This window comes from Macaca nemestrina, chromosome 2, assembly GCF_043159975.1.
Source record: "Macaca nemestrina isolate mMacNem1 chromosome 2, mMacNem.hap1, whole genome shotgun sequence".
NCBI lineage: Eukaryota > Metazoa > Chordata > Mammalia > Primates > Cercopithecidae > Macaca > Macaca nemestrina.
In genome coordinates this window covers 122,413,716-122,433,616 of record NC_092126.1, presented here as the reverse complement: position 1 = coordinate 122,433,616, position 19,901 = coordinate 122,413,716, and the positions used below count along the sequence as shown (strand labels likewise).

The window sequence follows — 19,901 nt, the reverse complement described above, 5'->3', positions numbered from 1 at the left end:
AGACTGAACTTACAACTGACTGAGGTACCTGAAAGAGACTGAGAGATGGAACCAACTTGGAAAACATACTTCAGGATATCATCCAGGAGAACTTCCCCAACCTAGTAAGCCAGGCCAACATTCAAATTCAGGAAATGCAGAGAACCCCAATAAGATACTCCATGAAACAATCAACGCCCGGGCACATAATCATCAGATTCTCCAAGGTCAAAATGAAAGAGAAAATGTTAAGGGCAGCCAGAGGGCAAGGCCAGTTTGCCTACAAAGGGAAGCCCATCAGACTAACAGCAGACCTCCCAGCAGAAACCCTGCAAGTCAGAAGAGACTGGGGGACAAATTCAACATTCTTAAGAAAAGAATTTCCAACCCAGAATTTCATATCTGGCCAAACTAAGCTTCATAAGTAAAAAGAAATAAGATACTTTTCAGACAAGCAAATGCTGAGAGAATCCATCACCACGAGGCCTGCCTTGCAAGCACTTCTGAAGGAAGCACTAAATATGGAAAGGAAAGACCATTGCCAGCCACTACAAAAACACGCTGAAGTACAGTGTATCTGAAGTACACAGACCAGTGACACTGTGAAGCAACCACATAAACAAATCTGCAAAATAACCAGCTATCATCATAATGACAGGATCAAATTCCCATATAACAATACTAACCTTAAATTTAAATGAACTTTGTGTCCCAAATAAAAGACACAATGGCAAGCTGGATAATGAGCCAAGATTCATGGTATACTGCCTTCAAGAGACCTATCTCATGTGCAAAGACACACACACATAGGCTTAAAATAAAGGAATGGAGGAAAATATACCAAGCAAATGGAAAACAGAAAAAAGCAGGGGTTGCAATCCTAGTTTCTGACAAAACAGACTTTAAACCAACAAATATCAAAAAAGACAAAGAAGGGCATTATGTAGTGTTAAAGGGTTCAATTTAAGAAGTGCTAACTATCCTAAATATATATGCACCCAATACAGGAGCATGCAGATTCATAAAGCAAGTTCTTAGAGACTTTCAAAGAGACTTAGACTCCCATACAATAATAATGGGAGACTTTAACAGCCTTCTGACAATATTCGACAGATCATCAAAGCAAAAAATTCACAAAGATATTTAGGACCTGAACCCAGCTCTGGATCAAGTGGACCTGATAGATATCTACAGAACTCTCCACCCAAAAACAACAGAACATACATTCTTCTCATCCCCACATGACACTCACTCTAAAATTGATCACATAAATCTGAAGTAAAACACTCCTCAGAAAATGCAGAAGAATTGAAATCATAACAAACAGTCCCTCAGACAACAGCACAACCAAATTAGAATTCAAGATTAAGAAATTCAGTCAAAATTACACAACTACATGGAAATTGAACAACCAGCTCCTGAGTTACTCTTGGGTAAATAATGGAATTAAGGCAGAAATCAGGAAGTTTTTTGAAACTAATGAGAACAAAGAGACAATGTAGCAGAATTTCTGGGATGCAGCTAAAGCACTGTTAAGAGGGAAATTTATAACACTAAATGCCCACATCAAAAAGCTAGAAAGATCACAAGTTAACAAGCTAAATCACAATGAAAAGAACTAGAGAAACAAGAGCAAACAAACCCCAAAGCTAGCAGGAGACAAGAAATAACCAAGATCAGAGCTGAACTAAAGGAGATAGATACACAAAATACCCTTCAAAAAATCAACGAATCCAGGAGCTGGTTTCTTGAAAAAAATTAATAAAGTAGATAGACCACTAGCTAGAGTAATAAAGATGAAAAGAGAAGTGAATCAAATAAACATGAGCAGAAATGATAACCACTGACCCCACAGAAATACAAACAGCCATCAGAGAATACTATAAACACCTATGCACATAAACTTGAAAATCCAGTAGAAACGGACAAATTCATGGACACATACACCCTCCCAAGAGTGAACCAGAAAGAAATTGAGTCCCTGAACAGACCAATAATGAGTTCTGAAATTGAAGCAGTGATACGGTTTGGCTGTGTCCCCACCCAAATCTCATCTTGAATTCCCACATGTTGTGGGAGGGACATGGTAGGAGGTAATTGAATCATGCGGGCAGGTTGTTCTTGTGCTGTTCTTGTAATATCGAATAAGTCTCACAAGATCTGATGGTTTTAAAAAGGGGAGTTTCCTTAGACAAACTCTTTTTGCCTGCTGCCATACATGTAAGATGTCACTTGCTCCTCCTTGCCTTCCACTATGATTTTGAGGCCTCCCCAACCATGTGGAACTGGGAGTTCCCCATTAAGCCTCTTTCTTTTGTAAATTGCCCAGTCTCGGGTATGTCTTTATTAGTAGCATGAAAACAGACTAATACAGTACATTGGTACCAATAGAGTTGGGGCACTGCTGAAAAGATACCTGAAAATGTGGAAGCAACTTTGGAACTAACAGGAGTGCCTAGAAGAAGAAAGGAAAATGTGGGAAAGTTTAGAGCTTGCTAAAGACTTGTTGAATGACTTTAACCAAAATGCTGATAGCGATATGAACAACAAAGTCCAGGCTGAGGTGGTCTCAGAAGGAAATGAGGAACTTGGGAACTGGAGCAAAGGTGACTTTTGTGATGTTTTAGCAAAGAGATTGGTGGCATTTCACCCATGCCCTAGAGATTTGTGGAACTTTGACCTTGAGAGAGATGATTTAGGGTATCTGGCAGAAGAAATTTCTAAGCAGCAAAGCATTAAAGAGGTGACTTGGGTGCTGTTAAAGGCATTCAGTTTTAAAAGGGAAGCAGAACATGAAAGTTCTGAAAAGTTGCAGCCTGACAATGCGATAGAAAAGAAAATCCCATTTTCTGAGGAGAAATTCCCAGCTGGCTGCAGAAATTTGCATAAGTGATGAGGAGCCGAATGTTAGCCCCTAAGACAATGGGGAATAGGTCTCTAGGGCATATCAGAGATCTTCTTGGAAGCCCCTCCCATCACAGGCCCTAAGGCCTAGGAGGAAAAAGTGGTTTCATGGGCCAGGACCAGAGTCGCCATGTTGTGTGCAGCCTAGAGACTTGGTGCCCTGTGACCCAGCTGCTCCAGCCGTGGCTACAAGGGGCCAACATAGAGCTTGGGCCATGGCTTTAGAGGGTGCAAGCCCAAAGCCATGGCAGCTTCCACACAGTGTTGAGCCTGCAAGTGCACAGAGGTCAAGAATTGAGGTTTGGGAACCTCCGCCTTGATTTCAGAGGATGTATGGAAATGTCTGGATGCCAAGGCACAAGTTTGTTGCAGGGGCAGGGCCTTCATGAGAACCTCTGCTAGGGCAGTGCAGAAGGGAAATGTGGGATTGGAGCCACCACACAGACTTCCCACTGGAGCACCACCCAGTGGAGCTGTAAGAAGAGGGCTACCATCCTCCAAAACCACAAAATGGTAGATCCACCAACAACTTGCTCTGTGTGCCTGGAAAACTCGCAAACAACGACAGCCTGTGAAAGCATCTAGGATGGGGACTATACCCTGCAGAGCCACAGGGCCGGAGCTGCCAAAGGCCATGGGAACACACCTCTTGCATCAGCGTGTCCTGAATGTGAGACGTGGAGTCAAAGGAGATCATTTTGGAGCTTTGAGATTTGACCGCCCTGCTGGATTTTGGACTTGCATGGGGCCTGTAGCTTCTTTGTTTTGGCCAATTTCTCTCATTTGGAATGGCTGTTTTTACTCAGTACCTGTACCCCTGTTTTATCTAGGAAATAACTAACTTGCTTTTGATTTTACAGGCTTATAGGCAGAAGGGACTTGCCTTGTCTCAGAAGAGACTTTGGACTGTGGTCTTTTTGAGTTAATGCTGAAATGAGTTAAGACTTTGGGGGACTGTTGGGAAGGCATAATTGATTTTGAAATGTGAGAACATGAGATTTGGGAGGGGCCAAGGGGGGAATGATATGGTTTCACTGTGTCCCTACCCAGATCTCATCTTGAATTCCCATGTGTTGTGGGACGGACTCAGTAGGAGGTAATTGCGTCATGGGGGCAGGTACTTCCTATGCTATTCTCATGATAGCGAATAAGTCTCATGAGATCTGATTGTTTTAAAAGGGGGAGTTTCCCTGCACAAGCTTTTTTTGCCTGCTGCCATCCTTGTAAGAGGTGACGTGCTCCTTTTCCTTCCACCATGATTGTGAGGCCTCTCTAGCCATGTGGAGCTGTGAGTTCTCCATTAAACCTCTTTCTTTTGTAAATTGCCGAGTCTCAGGTATGTCTTTATCAGAAGCATGAAAACAGACTAATGCAGGCTTTAATAAACAGCCTACCAGCCAAAAAAAATAAAAGCCCAGGAACAGACGGATTCACACCTGGATTCTGCCAGAGGTTAAAAAAAAAAGCTGGTACCATTTCTAATAAAACTATTCCAAACCGTTGAAAAGAAGGGACTCCTCCCTAACTCGTTCTATGAGGCCATCATCCTGATACCAAAACCTGGCAGATATACAACAAAAAAAGAAAACTTAAGGCCAATATCCTTGATGAACATTGATGCAAACATCTTCACAAAAATATTGGCAAACCAAATCCAGCAGCTTACCAAAAAGCTTGTCTGCCACAATCAAATTGGCTTTATCCCCAGTATGCAAGGTTAGTTCAACATACACAAATCAATAAATGTCATTCATCACATACACAGAACCAAAGACAAAACCCACATGATTATCTTAATAGATACAGAAAAGGCCTTTGATAAAATTCAACATTCCTTCATGTTAAAAACTCCCAATAAACTAGGTGTTGAAGAAACACACCTCAAAATAATAAGAACTATATATGACAAACCCACAGCCAGTATCATACTGAATGGGCAAAAGCTGAAAGCATTCCCCTTGGAAACCAGCACAAGACAAGAATGCCCTCTCTCACCACTCCTATGCAACGTAATATTGGAAGTTCTGGCCAGGGCAATCAGGCAAGAGAAAAAAAGGAGTGTTCAAATAGGAAGAGAGGAAGTCAAATTATCTTTTTGCAGATGACATGATCCTATATCTAGAAAACCGCATCATCTCAGCCCAAAGCTTTTTAAGCTGATAAGCAACTTCTGCAAAATCTCAGGATACAAAATCAACATGCACACATTGCTAGCATTCCTATACACCAACAACAGGCAAGCAGAGAGCTAAATCATGAATGAACTCCCATTCACAACTGGCACAAAAAGAATGAAATATCTGGGAATACAACTAACAAGGGAATTGAAGGACCTCTTCAAGGAGGACTACAATCCACTCTCAGAGAAATCAGATAGGACACAAACAAATGGAAAAACATTCCATGCTCATGGATAGGAAGAATCAATATCATGAAAATGGCCATACTGCCCAAAGTAATTTACAGATTCAATGCTATTCCCATTAAACTGCCATTGATGTTCTTCACAGAATTAGAAAGAAACTACTTTAAAATTCGTATGGAACCAAAAAAGAGCCTGTATAGCCAAGACAATCTTAAGCGAAAAGAACAAAGCTGGAGGCATCACACTATCCAACTTCAATCTATGCTACAAGTCTACAATAACCAAAAGAGCATGGTACTGGTACAAAAACAGGCACATAGACCAATGGAAGAAAATAGAGAGCCTAGAACTAAGGCCACACATCTACAGCCATCTGATCTTCAACAAAGCTGACAAAATCAATGAATGGGGGAAAGACTGCCTATTCAATAAATGGTGCTGGGATAACTGGTTAGCCATATGCATCAGATTGAAGCTGGACTCCTTTCTTACACCATATACAAAAATCAACTCAAGATGGATTAAAGACTTAAATGTAAAACCCAAAACTTAAAACCCTAGAAGAAAATCTGGGCATTCAGGACATAGACACAGGCAAAGATTTGTCCACTCAGGACACAGGCATGTGCAAAGATTTCATGATGAAAACACCAAAAGCAATTGCAACAAAAGCATTTCAAAATAGACAAATGAGCTCTATTAAACTAAAGAGCTTCTGCACAGCAAAAGAAACTATCATCAGAGTGAACAGACAACATAGAGAATGGGAGAATATTTTTGCAACCTATCCATCTGACAAAGGTTCAATATTCAGAGTCTACAAGGAACTTAAGAAATTTACAAGAAAAAAAAAACAAATAACCCCATTAAAAAGTGGGCAAACGACATGAACAGACACTTCTCAAAAGAAGCCATACATAAGCCAAAAAATATGAAAAAAAGTTCAATATCACTGATCATTAGAGAAATGCAAATCAAAACCACAGTGAGATACCATCTCACACCAGCCAGTATGGCCACTATTAAAAAGTCAAAAAAAAAAAAAATAGATGCTGGTGAGGTTGTGGAGAAAAAGGAATAATTTTACACTGTTGGTGGAAGTGCAGATTAGTTCATAGTTCATCCATTGTGGAGGACAGCGTGGCGATTCCTCAAAGAACCAGAGGCAGAAATATCATTTGACCCAGCAATCCCATAACTAGGTGTATACCCAAAGGACTATAAATAATTCTACTATAAGGATACTTGCACACATATGTTCACTGCAGCACTATTTGCAATAGCAATGACATGGAACGAGATCATGTCCTTTGCAGAGACATGGAGCTGGAAGCCATTATCCTCAGCAAACCAATGCAGGAAGAGAAAACCAAATACTGCATGCTCTCATAAGTGGGAACTGAATGATAAGAACACATGGACACATAGAGGGAGGACAACACACACTAGGGCTTGTCAGGGGTTGGGGAAAGGAGAGCATGAGGAAGGATACCTAATGGATGCTGGACTTAATACCTGGGTGATGGGAATGATCTGTGCAGTGAACCACCATGGCACACATTTACCTATGTAATAAACCTGCACACCCTCCACATGTACCCCTGAACTTAAAAGTTGAAAAAAAAGAATTATTTGTGATTTTGTTTCATATTCTCTGCTAGGTGTAAGCTTCAAGGAGGCAAGGACAAGGCCACTCTGGCTCACCCCTAGATTTCCAGCCATTAGACATATGCCTGGCACACAGTAGAGCCTCAATAAATATTTGTTGAGTGACAGAATGAGTAAATAAATGAAACTGGACCGTGCTTTCTATGAACTCACAATGAAGCGCTGTTTAACGTTTATGTAGGGTCTGTTCTATTTTCACACTTAGCCTTTATTTTAAAATTAAGCTGTATATGCTAAAAATACAATAACTTAGTAATTGGACGTAGAAAAGGTGGTGATTGGTTAGTGGTGAGGTGAGAAGACGAGTGAATTTCCATTTAGTGCTACAGAACATCCAGCTGCCAGGTGATAGATGGTCCTAAAGCTCTTTCATAGCTTGGTTTCACAAAAATGAGACTAAAGTCCCTTTCCAAGTATTCCACCATGAAGTCTCAGAGAAACCTTTAGAGCTAGTAGTTCTAGATGGGCTTAATGGTTAGTCTTTATTTTAAAATAATCAACCAATGTTTTTTTGTTAAAAAAATTCTCCTTTTATTGCAGGTTTTATACTGCTCACAGTTTCCCTCAAAAAATAATCCAGTAAGTGGTGAAACAGTTCTAGGTGCAAAGGGAGAGTAGATATAGAGAAAGGAAAGATGTTGGATGATGCAGATTGGATTATAGCCTTTTAATGTGAAGTCTGATCTGCATGTCAACCATGTTTCTTTAAGATTCAACCTGCAGGCGGGGCGCAGTGGCTCACGCCTGTAATCCCACCACTTTGGGAGGCCGAGTCGGGCGGATCACGAGGTCAGGAGATCAAGACCATCCTGGCTAACACGGTGAAACCCTGTCTCTACTAAAATACAAAAAAATTAGCCAGGCGTGGTGGCGGGCGCCTATAGTCCCAGCTACTCAGGAGGCTGAGGCAGGAGAATGGCGTGAACCCGGGAGGCGGAGCTTGCGGTGAGCCGAGATCGTGCCACTGCACTCCAGCCTGGGCGACAGAGTGAGACTCTGTCTCAAAAAAACAAAACAAACAAACAAAAAAGATTCAGCCTGCAGTTTTGTGATAGTCCCTGCCTTGTTCTATCTTCCATAAAAGCTTAGGCATTTATGGTTACTAGAGATTTGCTATCTGTCTCTTGTTAGTTGTAAGTTCAAGTTTTGTGTTCATACATTTCAAATTTTGTATGCCATTGTATCCTTGTACTTGTCACACAAGCTCAATAAGCTAAAGTTTTCATGATTCTCGTTGTAGGGTTCAGAAGACAGCATTTTATTTCAGGTTTTTACTGGCCTCCAGAATTCTCTTCATCTTCTAATTTTAAAAATCTTCATTTATTAATATTGGCATTGACATGGAAATTATCGTTTTCTATCTCAAAGGAGTTTTGAGGTATATGTCAAATATATCTGAAGTTAGGTAAATATTTACTATTTTGAGAGTTCATTTGCTCAGTTGCTTATATAGATTTTCTAAATGTTGATGACAAAGAATGGATGGACAAAACATCTGAAAACTAATATTTGTAAATCTAGTGCATTTTTAATGACTAGAGCATTAGGACATTTAGAAATCATTGCTCTGCTGATGAGTATTTAAGTTTTTAGTTAGATGACTGATTTTCCTTTTTCAGATTAAGACATTAGGATCTAATTAGAAAAATGCCATGGCTAGGATGCACAGAAACCTCTTCTATTTGCTTTTATAAAGTGTGAGAATTGTACATAAGGAAGTTTTTTGAGGGATGATTGGTTGAATTTTCCTGACTGCATACCTTCACATATATACATACAAAATTTTCCCACCACATTCTAAAAACAGAAACTTTACTCATAAAAATCAAACATATATAGAAATTATTGTGAAGAATAAAATTTAAAACTATGCTTAAGTTAACCACCTAAAGTTAGTTTCATTTGGTATATTTCCTTTCAGTTTTTTTGCCATTCACACTTTTTTTTTTTTTTTAAGACAGAGTCTTTCTCCGTCTCCCAGGCTGGAGTGCAGTGGTGCAATCATCACTCACTGCAGCCTCCACCGCCCAGGCTCAAGTGATTCTCTCACCTCAGCTTCCTGTGTGGCTGGGACTATGCCCAGCTAATTTTTTTTGTTTGTTTTTTTTTTTTAGAGAAATGCGGTATGGCTATGTTATTCAGGCTGGTCTTGAACTGAAATCCTCCCACCTCAGCCTCCCAAAGTGCTGGGATTACAGGCTTGAGCCACCACACCACCCCCTTCATACATTTTATAATTTTATTTTCTATTGTTGAGATAGTTTTTTGTATCTGTTTTTTTCATTTAACTTCTTATCTCAAAGCTTTCCCATATCATGAAGACATCTTCATAAATTCAATTTATTGTGGCTCTTTGCTGTCTCATCCCATGAAACACTGTAGTGTGCTTAACACTCCTCAAGTGCTGGAAATTTAAGTTGTTTATTTTTCAGAACTTATAAACACTTATTTGCATAGATCCTGAGTTTCTAATTTTTTTTAATTTTAGAGTAGATTCTTAAAATGAAATTACTGAGTAAAATGGTATGAACATTTTTAAGGCTTTGGTACACATGGTAAAGTCTTTCTAGGATATTAACACTAATTTATATTCCCACTTGCTACAAATGACAAGGCTTAATATATTTACTGTAAAAGAGGTCATATAAGTAAATAGGAAAAATGTACTAATAGTAAAATGGCTTACAAACATGAACAGAAAATTTACTAAAAAGAAAAGTACAGAGAGACATCTGCTCTCCCATGTTTACTGCAGCACCATTCATAATAGATGAGATACAGAATCAACATAGGTGTCCAACAACAGATGAATGAAGAAAATGTAGTATACATACACCATGGAATACTATTCAGCCATAAAAAAGAATGAAATCCTGTCATTTGCAGCAACACGGATAGAACTGGACTTTATGTTAAGTGAAATAAGCCAGGAACAGAAAGTTAAATACCACTTGTTCTCACTCATGTGGAAGCTTTAAAAAATTGATCTCTTAGAAGTAAAAAGAAGTACAGAGGAAACTAGATGCTGGAAATGGTAGGGGGAAGGGAGGGCTAGGGAAAGATTTGTTAAAGAATACAAATGTATGGCTAGATAAAAGGAATACCACTGTAAGAGGACTATAGCTAACAATAATATGTTATATACTTTCAAATAGATAGGAAGATATTGAGTGTACCCACCAAAAAGGAATGATAAATGTTTGAGATGATGAACATGCTAATTACCCTGATCTGTTTACCATATATTACATGTATCTAAACATCACTATGAATATGTACAATTCCTATTTGTCAATTAAAAAACAATTTTTAAAAAGAAAATTAAAATATCCATATAAATATATATGAATGAAATTAAAATAAAATATCATTGTAAGTATAATAAGCTATTATTTTGAAAATATTAGAAGGTAAGATGTTAACAGAGGAAGCTGGGTAAAGGGTAATAGGAAGCTCTCTAAACTTCTTTTAACTTTTCTAAAAGTCTAAAATTATTTCAAAATAAAAAGTTAAAAAATTAGTTTACCCATATAACGGCTGTGGGTGCTTAAGTTATTCAATATGTTTGTACCTACTGATCTCATATAAATATGCTGATATACTCCCAGAAATCTTAAATGGTGCATACCTAATTAGTTAGCTCAAGTCACACCTCTAGTATTGAAAAGAAAGTGTGGAATATTTCCAATGCATGCTCTTATTTATTGTATAGTTTTCTGAACTTGCTCCATATAGTGTAAGCTTTATCTCATTTAATCCTGTCTACCCTAGGAAGTAAGCAGTAAAATTATCATGCTCATTTTACAAATGAGAAAATCAGGGCTGAAAGGTTGAATAACTCATACAAAGTCATATGATAAAATCTTTAATTTTAATTGGTTTCATTTATGTGATATGTCCATTTAGCAGAAATGGCTTACATTTTGAAAATGAATGTTTGTCTTTATTTCCAGCTGTCTGTGGTGTCCCCTTTTCAACAGATGAGCCTACAGATATTATACCACGAAGCTGTCAACTAATGACAGATGTTCCACATGTCACACAGCTGCTAAACATGACTAAACTTCGACAAACTGAAATAAAATTTGGAGGCCATCCTCTAAGATCAGCAGAATCAGGTACACACCCAGGCACCTAAATTAAAAGTGTAATATGTCTGCATCTCCCCCATAAAGTATGACTTCCTCCAAAAAGGGCATTGTCCCTCATTCTTCTATATCCTTAGCACTTAACAGAGTATACTTGCCACATACCAGGCCAGGGGCTACAAACTCAGATCACTAACAAGGCCAGGAGGATAACATAAATGAACAAAGTGGGCTGGTTGCCTGAGTATTTGACACATAGAAATATTTTCAACTTCAGCAGTGAGAGAAATGGTTATGGTATTAAGGGAAACAGTAACTTTAACAACTGTGCAAATAATACATTAAATTGCAATTAACACTCAGCCCCTGTGAGGGAGTTAGTTGTAGGGAGTGGTGGGGACTGAAGCCAACTGAAAGCTCCCTCAGTCTAGAAGGGAGAGCCACAATTCAGTTCTAGCTAGTGTTGCCTTTCAGAAAGGCAGGCCCACTCTCACCAGATCTCCCATTTTTCTCAAGAGGAGCTGGATATGTGAATGTTTATGATAAATCTCCCAATTTTAAAACATTGTCTAAAATATTTTGAAAACACTCCATGGGCCAAACAAAACATGTCAGGACTGCCAGTGTTCTACCTCTGTGATGGACACCAGAGCTGTTGACCAAATGAATGAATAGTACGTACAAATGAAGAAATTTAATATTGTCTGGGTGAGTGGTTCTCAACTACCTACGTATTAGAATCACCTCCTTACAGGTTAGAGACATTTTTAATGTCAAAAAAAATTTTCTGATGTCTGTGTCCCAGGGATTCTGATTTAATTGGCCTAGGATGGACCACTGGATCACTTATCCCACAAAAGCCGTGTGGTTCAGGTGACACTCACGAACACTGAAGTATTTCAATGAAAGGTAAAATGATGGTGGCAATCACAGGACATGTATGGAGGAAGAAGTAGATCTTGAAAGTATCCAACCTATACTTATATAAATAAGTACTTATAATAAATAAATAGATGTGAGGTTGTTGGAAGTGTAAGATGGAGCAGAAGACTGAGCAAAGACAAAGAGACAGCACAATGGGTAGATAAGTTTACTGAGGGATTAATAAGAGGAAGGGCCTTAGTATAAGCAGAGTGACTGTGTTGGAAGAATACGAGAGAAATGGGCTTCAATTTCCTAAGGTAGAGGAATGATAACTTCTGTTTTAGGAAGTTGAATTTAACAGCAGGATTCAAAGTGAAATTTTGAAATCAAGTGAGACCAGAAATTAAGGAGCACAACTAAGAAGTCTTTGTGGCAATCTAGGCTTAAAATGGCAAAGGCCCAGACTCACAGTAGCTTTGAAAGTGGGAAGCAATGGCCGTGAGAGCAACTGCCAGGAAAACTGGCAAGACTCAGTGATTCTCAGGTAATAGATGGGGATGAGAGAGTGGTCAAAGTTTGAAGGAGGTCAAGGAGAAACAAGAGAAAGGAGATAACCATGATATGAAAATTTCAAAAGTGAACTCATTTTATTCTCTGTACTTATTCCATGTTCATTTATTCTTGGGATATTTTCTATATGTCAATCTTCATCAGTATAACTTGTCCTAAATTGTATATTCCCAGAGCATTGGGACCTATTTGGTAACCTTTTCAGTATAAATCCTGGCAGACTACTATGTATAAATAAGCAGTACGTTATTTAGCCCTTAATTACGACATTTCCAAACTTACAGAAAATTCGAGAGAATGTATGATGAACAATACCTGTGTACTCATCACCTGCTTCTGCAGTTACCAACTTTAGGTAGGACTTTTTGATAGCAATGCAGGCACACACAATGGGAATTTGTATGCTTACTATATATACTATATTTAGACAGAGAGAGACTGTATACAATCCATGGTCATTAAAGAGCCTTGAGAAAATATATACATAAAAGGATTAAAAAGATCTGACTACCCAGACAGCTACTGTAAACACTTTGGGTCACAATTCAATCTGAATGGAAGATGTACCACAGAATAAAATAAGTAAGAGTGTGTTCTATAACAAATGATATATCTGTATCTAATATGCTATGATAACTTTCCATAACAAATGCTAAACTATAAAGCATATCAGATAATTGTTTGCCATTGTAAATGCTATTTTTCTAGCTTAATGTTTTAAGAATTATGTCTTTAAATGAAAGTGCGAGTCTATATCCAGATATTTTAAGTGTCTTTTTCGATTTAAAATTGAAAGACACTTATAATGTGTGAAATTAAATGGGAATTTGAATAAATATTAATGGCATCACTAATTCAATGTTATAATTAAACACAAACTTTTTCATAGGCCATACTTGAACCCAACTGATAAAAGAGGATGTTAATATATATTTTACAATTTCCATAAATGGGCTCTCAGTGCATAATAGTGAACTTGAGTCATATATACAGAAATGAATAATTGTCATCTCATAGCACATTTCTTCTGCTCTGTGAATCCCAATTATATTTATATCCATTACCATAGGCTTTATGATTGCACTTCTTCAGTAAATCTCATTGCACATGTATGCCAGCTAAGATTACACAAACATAAATTGCACTTTGTGGTTCTCTTTCTGTAAATACTTTTCAATTGCTGATTTTGACATTTGTGAGCTTTGAAGCTTACCATCAGTGAATATTGTAATAATTCTTGTTCTTTGTGTAAGCCATTTGAAAGGTGTAGCTAATGAATAATTCCCAAGGACAGGCTTTTTAATCATGGGAAAGCCAAGAGATACTTCTTCATTTGAAGTACTTGTTTTTGTGTCTTTCTAAAAAGTGGACTCCCCACAATGAGATTTGAATTGCATGAGAAAATGTGTTCTCTTTAATTAACTATGGACTACTCATGTAAATTGTGATATTTTATTATAAATGCACATATTGAGAGATCCCAATGAAACCTCTAGAGAAAGAAGTATCTGTTTTCTGTGGGTGCTTTCTAGTGTTTTCACACAAGCTGAAAAGGAAACCTTAAAACTTCTGACTGTTTTGGAGTGCATTTTGTTGAATAGAATACAACTTGATCAAGAGCTTTTAATGAAACTAATAATTATGTTTCCAAAAACCACGCATTCACACTATTCACTTTGTCAATTCCCAGTACACATTAACTAATACTGTTGCAGAAGACTGTGGAATCTGATGATCTTATTTTCATTAATGGGACCCCAGTTTAATTGAACCAGAGAACCAGATCTGGTTATTGAAGTTGAGCATTCAGCTGCTAGTGACAAGATGCAGTGGTCCACTAAGCACAAATCAAAACTAGTAATTTACTTTAAAATTACAAGGCAGTCTTCCCAAGTGCCCTCTTGTCCACAGCAGCCATATTATTGGATTCTTACTCCTTTTTGAATGAGAAGACACTGACATCCCTAGCTCCTAGCACAATTGCAAATGGGTAAATTAATGCGTCAAGCAAAAAAAAAAAAAAAAAAAAAAAAAAACATGAAATAGTCATCTAACTGTTTTTGGCAATGGTGAAGTCCTTACTAAAAATTTTTCTGTTGGTTCCACACTATGAAAGCAAGATTCAAATATTTAAAAGTCTACTGTGAAGTAGGAGAACCTAAAAGGAGGAGTTAGATTCTGACTTCAGAATAAATCAAGACACTCTTTAATTTCTTCTTTTCTAAACTCAGACTTTTGCTTAACCTTGTCTTAGGATTGCTGGTTAAAGATATCTCAGAGTTTTTAGTTTCAATGTGTGATAATTCAAAATGAACTCAGTCATCTCTTACGTTTGAATCGTATATCCTCTTTCCCTATCTTCAATAAAAGTGAAACATAACTAGTCACATTCTTTTGTCAAAAAAATTTTAAGTGTGAAATAATATCCATTGAATATGGATCTTATCGATCAATATCTGTGGAATCTGTTACAACACAGATGACACAAATCATGTATAGAGTGGATTTTAATTTTTCTGTACAATTTCTGCCAAATACTGAAAAAATTTTAATAATATAAAACATAATATTATATTATTAAATTCATTTTATCAGTTTGACAATTGTGTTACTTTTGCAGGATTGACTCAAACCTATTTTTACGTTTCTCCTTTAGATATTTATGACTGCATTGCTTGTAATAACAAAAATCCAGAGACAAACTACTTGCATACCGTAGGGAATTGACTCAATAACCGCACAATAAGATATCATGCACCTATACAAAGAATGACCTGCTCTGCCTGTGATGGCCTGGAAAAGTCTCAAAGCTGCGTCAGTCAGTGAAAAATAGAAACCAAGAATGTTGTTTCAGTATGATCTCATTGATAGAAATAAAAAAGATAGTTACCTACATATGATATATGCATAAAAGTTTTAAGGAAACACAGGAAACTTGATAATTACCTTTGAGACAGGGACTAGTGGAGGCAGGGGCAGTGAGAAAAGACTTTTACTTCTAGTGTCATACCCTTCTCTATTACAGAATTTTAATTTTCCAACTGTATTCATGATTGATGTCAATGAGTAATTATGGGACATTTCTAGTTTCTTCTTTGTTTTCTTTTTTTTTTTTGGTTTTTTTTTAATTATACTTTAAGTTCTAGGGTACATGTGCATAACGTGCAGGTTTGTTACATATGTATACTTGTGCCATGTTGGTGTGCTGCACCCATCAACTCGTCAGCACCCATCAACTCTTCATTTACATCAGGTATAACTCCCAATGCAATCCCTCCCACCTCCCCCCTCCCCGTGATAGGCCCTGGTGTGTAATGTTCCCCTTCCCCAGTGCAAGCGATCTCATTGTTCAGTTTCCACCTATGAGTGAGAACATGCGGTGTTTGGTTTTCTGTTCTTGCGATAGTTTCCTCTCCAGCACCTGTTGTTTCCTGATTTTTTAATGATTGCCATTCTAACTGGTGTGAGATGGTATCTCTTTGTGGTTTTGATTTGCATTTCTCTGATGGCCAGTGATGATGAGCATTTTTTCATGTGTCTGTTGGCTGTATGAATGTCCTCTTTTGAGAAATGTCTGTTCATATCCTTTGCCCACTTCTTGATGGGGTTGTTTGTTTTTTTCTTGTAAATTTGTTTGAGTTCTTTGTAGGTTCTGGATATTAGCCCTTTGTCAGATGAGTAGATTGCAAAAATTTTCTCCCATTCTGTAGGTTGCCTGTTCACTCTGATGGTAGTTTCTTTTGCTGTGCAGAAGCTCTTTAGTTTAATTAGATCCCATTTGTCAATTTTGGCTTTTGTTACCATTGCTTTTGGTGTTTTAGACATGAAGTCCTTGTCCATGCCTATGTCCTGAATGGTATTACCTAGGTTTTCTTCCAGGGTTTTTATGGTATTAGGTCTAACATTTAAGTCTCTAATCCATCTTGAATTAATTTTCGTATAAGGAGTAAGGAAAGGATCCAGTTTCAGCTTTCTACTTATGGCTAGCCAATTTTCCCAGCACCATTTATTAAATAGGGAATCCTTTCCCCATTTCTTGTTTTTCTGATGTTTGTCAAAGATCAGATGGCTGTAGATGTGTGGTCTTATTTCAGAGGACTCTGTTCTGTTCCATTGGTCTATATCTCTGTTTTGGTACCAGTACCATGCTGTTTTGGTTACTGTACCCTTGTAATATAGTTTGAAGTCAGGTAGCGTGATGCCTCCAGCTTTGTTCTTTTGACTTAGGATTGTCTTGGAGATGCGGGCTTTTTTTTGGTTCCATATGAACTTTAAAGCAGTTTTTTCCAATTCTGTGAAGAAACTCATTGGTAGTTTGATGGGGATGGCATTGAATCTATAATTACCTTGGGCAGTATGGCCATTTTCATGATATTGATTCTTCTATCCATGAGCATGGTATGTTCTTCCATCTGTTTGTGTCCTCTTTTATTTCACTTAGCAGTGGTTTGTAGTTCTCCTTGAAGAGGTCCTTTACATCCCTTGTAAGTTGGATTTCTAGGTATTTTATTCTCTTTGAAGCAATTGTGAATGGAAGTTCATTCATGATTTGGCTCTCTGTTTGTCTGTTACTGGTGTATAAGAATGCTTGTGATTTTTGCACATTAATTTTGTATCCTGAGACTTTGCTGAAGTTGCTTATCAGCTTAAGGAGATTTTGGGCTGAGACTGAGAATTTTTCCAGTTTTTGCCCATTCAGGATGATATTGGCTGTGGATTTGTCATAAATAGCTCTTATGATTTTGAGATACATTCCATCAATACCGAATTTATTGAGCATTTTTAGCATGAAGGGCTGTTGAATTTTGTGAACGGCCTTTTCTGCATCTATTGAGATAATCATGTGGTTTTTGTCTTTGGTTCTGTTTATATGCTGGATGACGTTTATTGATTTGCGTATGTTGAACCAGCCTTGCATCCCAGGGATGAAGCCCACTTGATCATGGTGGATAAGCTTTTTCATGTGCTGCTGGATCCGGTTTGCCAGTATTTTATTGAGGATTTTTGCATTGATGTTCATCAGGGATATTGTCCTAAAATTATCTTTTTTTTGTTGTGTCTCTGCCAGCCTTTGGTATCAGGATGATATTGGCCTCATAAAATGAGTTAGGGAGGATTCTCTCTTTTTCTATTGATTGGAATAGTTTCAGAAGGAATGGTACCAGCTCCTCCTTGTACCTCTGGTAGAATTCAGCTGTGAATCCATCTGGTCCTGGACTTTTTTTGGTTGGTTGGCTATTAATTATTGCCGCAATTTCAGAGCCTGCTATTGGTCTATTCAGGGATTCAGCTTCTTCCTGGTTTAGTCTTGGGAGAGTGTAAGTGTCCAGAAAATTATCCATTTCTTCTAGATTTTCTAGTTTATTTGCATAGAGGTGTTTATAGTATTCTCTGATGGTAGTTTGTATTTCTGTGGGGTCGGTAGTGATATCCCCTTTATCATTTTTTATTGCATCTATTTGATTCTTCTCTCTTTTCTTCTTTATTAGTCTTGCTAGCGGTCTATCAATTTTCTTGATCTTTTCAAAAAACCAACTCCTGGATTCATTGATTTTTTGGAGAGTTTTTTGTGTCTCTATCTCCTTCAGTTCTGCTCTGATCTTAGTTATTTCTTGCCTTCTGCTAGCTTTTGAATATGTTTGCTCTTGCTTCTCTAGTTCTTTTAATTGTGACATTAGAGTGTCAATTTTAGATCTTTCCAGCTTTCTCTTGTGGGCATTTAGTGCTATAAATTTCCCTCTACACACTGCTTTAAATGTGTCCCAGAGATTCTGGTATGTTGTATCTTTGTTCTCATTGGTTTCAAAGAACATCTTTATTTCTGCCTTCATTTCGTTGTGTACCTAGTAGTCATTGAGGAGCGGGTTATTTAGTTTCCATGTAGTTAAGCAGTTTTGATTGAGTTTCTTAGTCCTGAGTTCTAGTTTGATTGCACTGTGGTCTGAGAGACAGTTTGTTATAATTTCTGTTCTTGTACATTTGCTGAGGAGTGCTTTACTTCCAATTATGTGGTCAATTTTGGAATAAGTGCAATGTAGTGCTGAGAAGAATGTATATTCTGTTGATTTGGGGTGGAGAGTTCTGTAGATGTCTATTAGGTCTGCTTGCTGCAGAGATGAGTTCAATTCCTGGATATCCTTGTTAACTTTCTGTCTCACAGATCTGTCTAATGTTGACAGTGGGGTGTTGAAGTCTCCCATTATTATTGTATGGGAGTCTAAGTCTCTTTGTAAGTCTCTAAGGACTTGCTTTATGAATCTGGGTGCTCCTGTATTGGGTACATATATATTTAGGATAGTTAGCTCTTCCCATTGAATTGATCCCTTTACTATTATGTGATGGCCTTCTTTGTCTCTTTTGATCTTTGATGGTTTAAAGTCTGTTTTATCAGAGACTAGTATTGCAACCCCTGCTTTCTTTTGTTCTCCATTTGCTTGGTAGATCTTCCTCCATCCCTTTATTTTGAGCCTATGTGTGTCTCTGCATGTGAGATGGGTCTCCTGAATACAGCAGACTGATGGGTCTTGACTCTTTATCCATTTTGCCAGTCTGTGTCTTTTAACTGGAGCATTTAGTCCATTTACATTTAAGGTTAATATTGTTATGTGTGAACTTGATCCTGCCATTATGGTATTAACTGGTTATTTTGCTCGTTAGTTGATGCAGTTTCTTCCTAGCCTTGATGATCTTTACATTTTGGCATGTTTTTGCAAGGGCTGGTACCGGTTGTTCCTTTCCATGTTTAGTGCTTCCTTCAGGGCCTCTTGTAAGGCAGGCCTGGTGGTGACAAAATCTCTAAGCATTTGCTTGTCTGTAAAGGATTTTATTTCTCCTTCACTTATGAAACTTAGTTTGGCTGGAAATGAAATTCTGGGTTGAAAATTGTTTTCTTTAAGAATGTTGAATATTGGCCCCCATTCTCTTCTGGCTTGTAGAGTTTCTGCCGAGAGATCTGCTGTTAGTCTGATGGGCTTCCCTTTGTGGGTAACCCGACCTTTCTCTCTGGCTGCCCTTAAGATTTTTTCCTTCATTTCAACTTTGTTGAATCTGGCAATTATGTGTCTTGGAGTTGCTCTTCTCGAGGAGTATCTTTGTGGCGTTCTCTGTATTTCCTGAATTTGAATGTTGGCCTGCCCTACTAGGTTGGGGAAGTTCTCCTGGATGATATCCTGAAGAGTGTTTTCCAACTTGGTTCCGTTTTCCCCCTCACTTTCAGGCACCCCAGTCAGATGTAGATTTGGTCTGTTTACATAATCCCATACTTGCAGGCTTTGTTCATTTCTTTTTCTTCTTTTTTCTTTAGATTTCTCTTCTCGCTTCATTTCATTCATTTGATCCTCAATCGCTGATACTCTTTCTTCCAGTTGATCGAGTCGGTTACTGAAGCTTGTGCATTTGTCATGTATTTCTCGTGTCATGGTTTTCATCTCTACCCGTTCGTTTATGGCCTTCTCTGCATTAAT

The 19,901-nt window shown here is 37.8% G+C and overlaps 1 protein-coding gene across 10 annotated transcripts in view; it reads left to right on the top strand.

Moving 5' to 3' along the window:
* CFAP20DC (CFAP20 domain containing) overlaps nt 1-19,901 on the top strand; it is a 297,123-nt gene that overhangs the window by 158,229 nt on the left and 118,993 nt on the right. For all 10 annotated transcript variants that reach the window (XR_011620118.1, XM_011743543.3, XM_011743563.3 and 7 more), the window contains one exon: nt 10,870-11,034. Coding sequence is in view for 9 of the 10 variants with exons in the window: in XM_011743543.3 (XP_011741845.2) it covers nt 10,870-11,034 (165 nt within the window). In the remaining variant the exon portion in view is untranslated. The remainder of the gene's footprint in view (nt 1-10,869; nt 11,035-19,901) is intronic.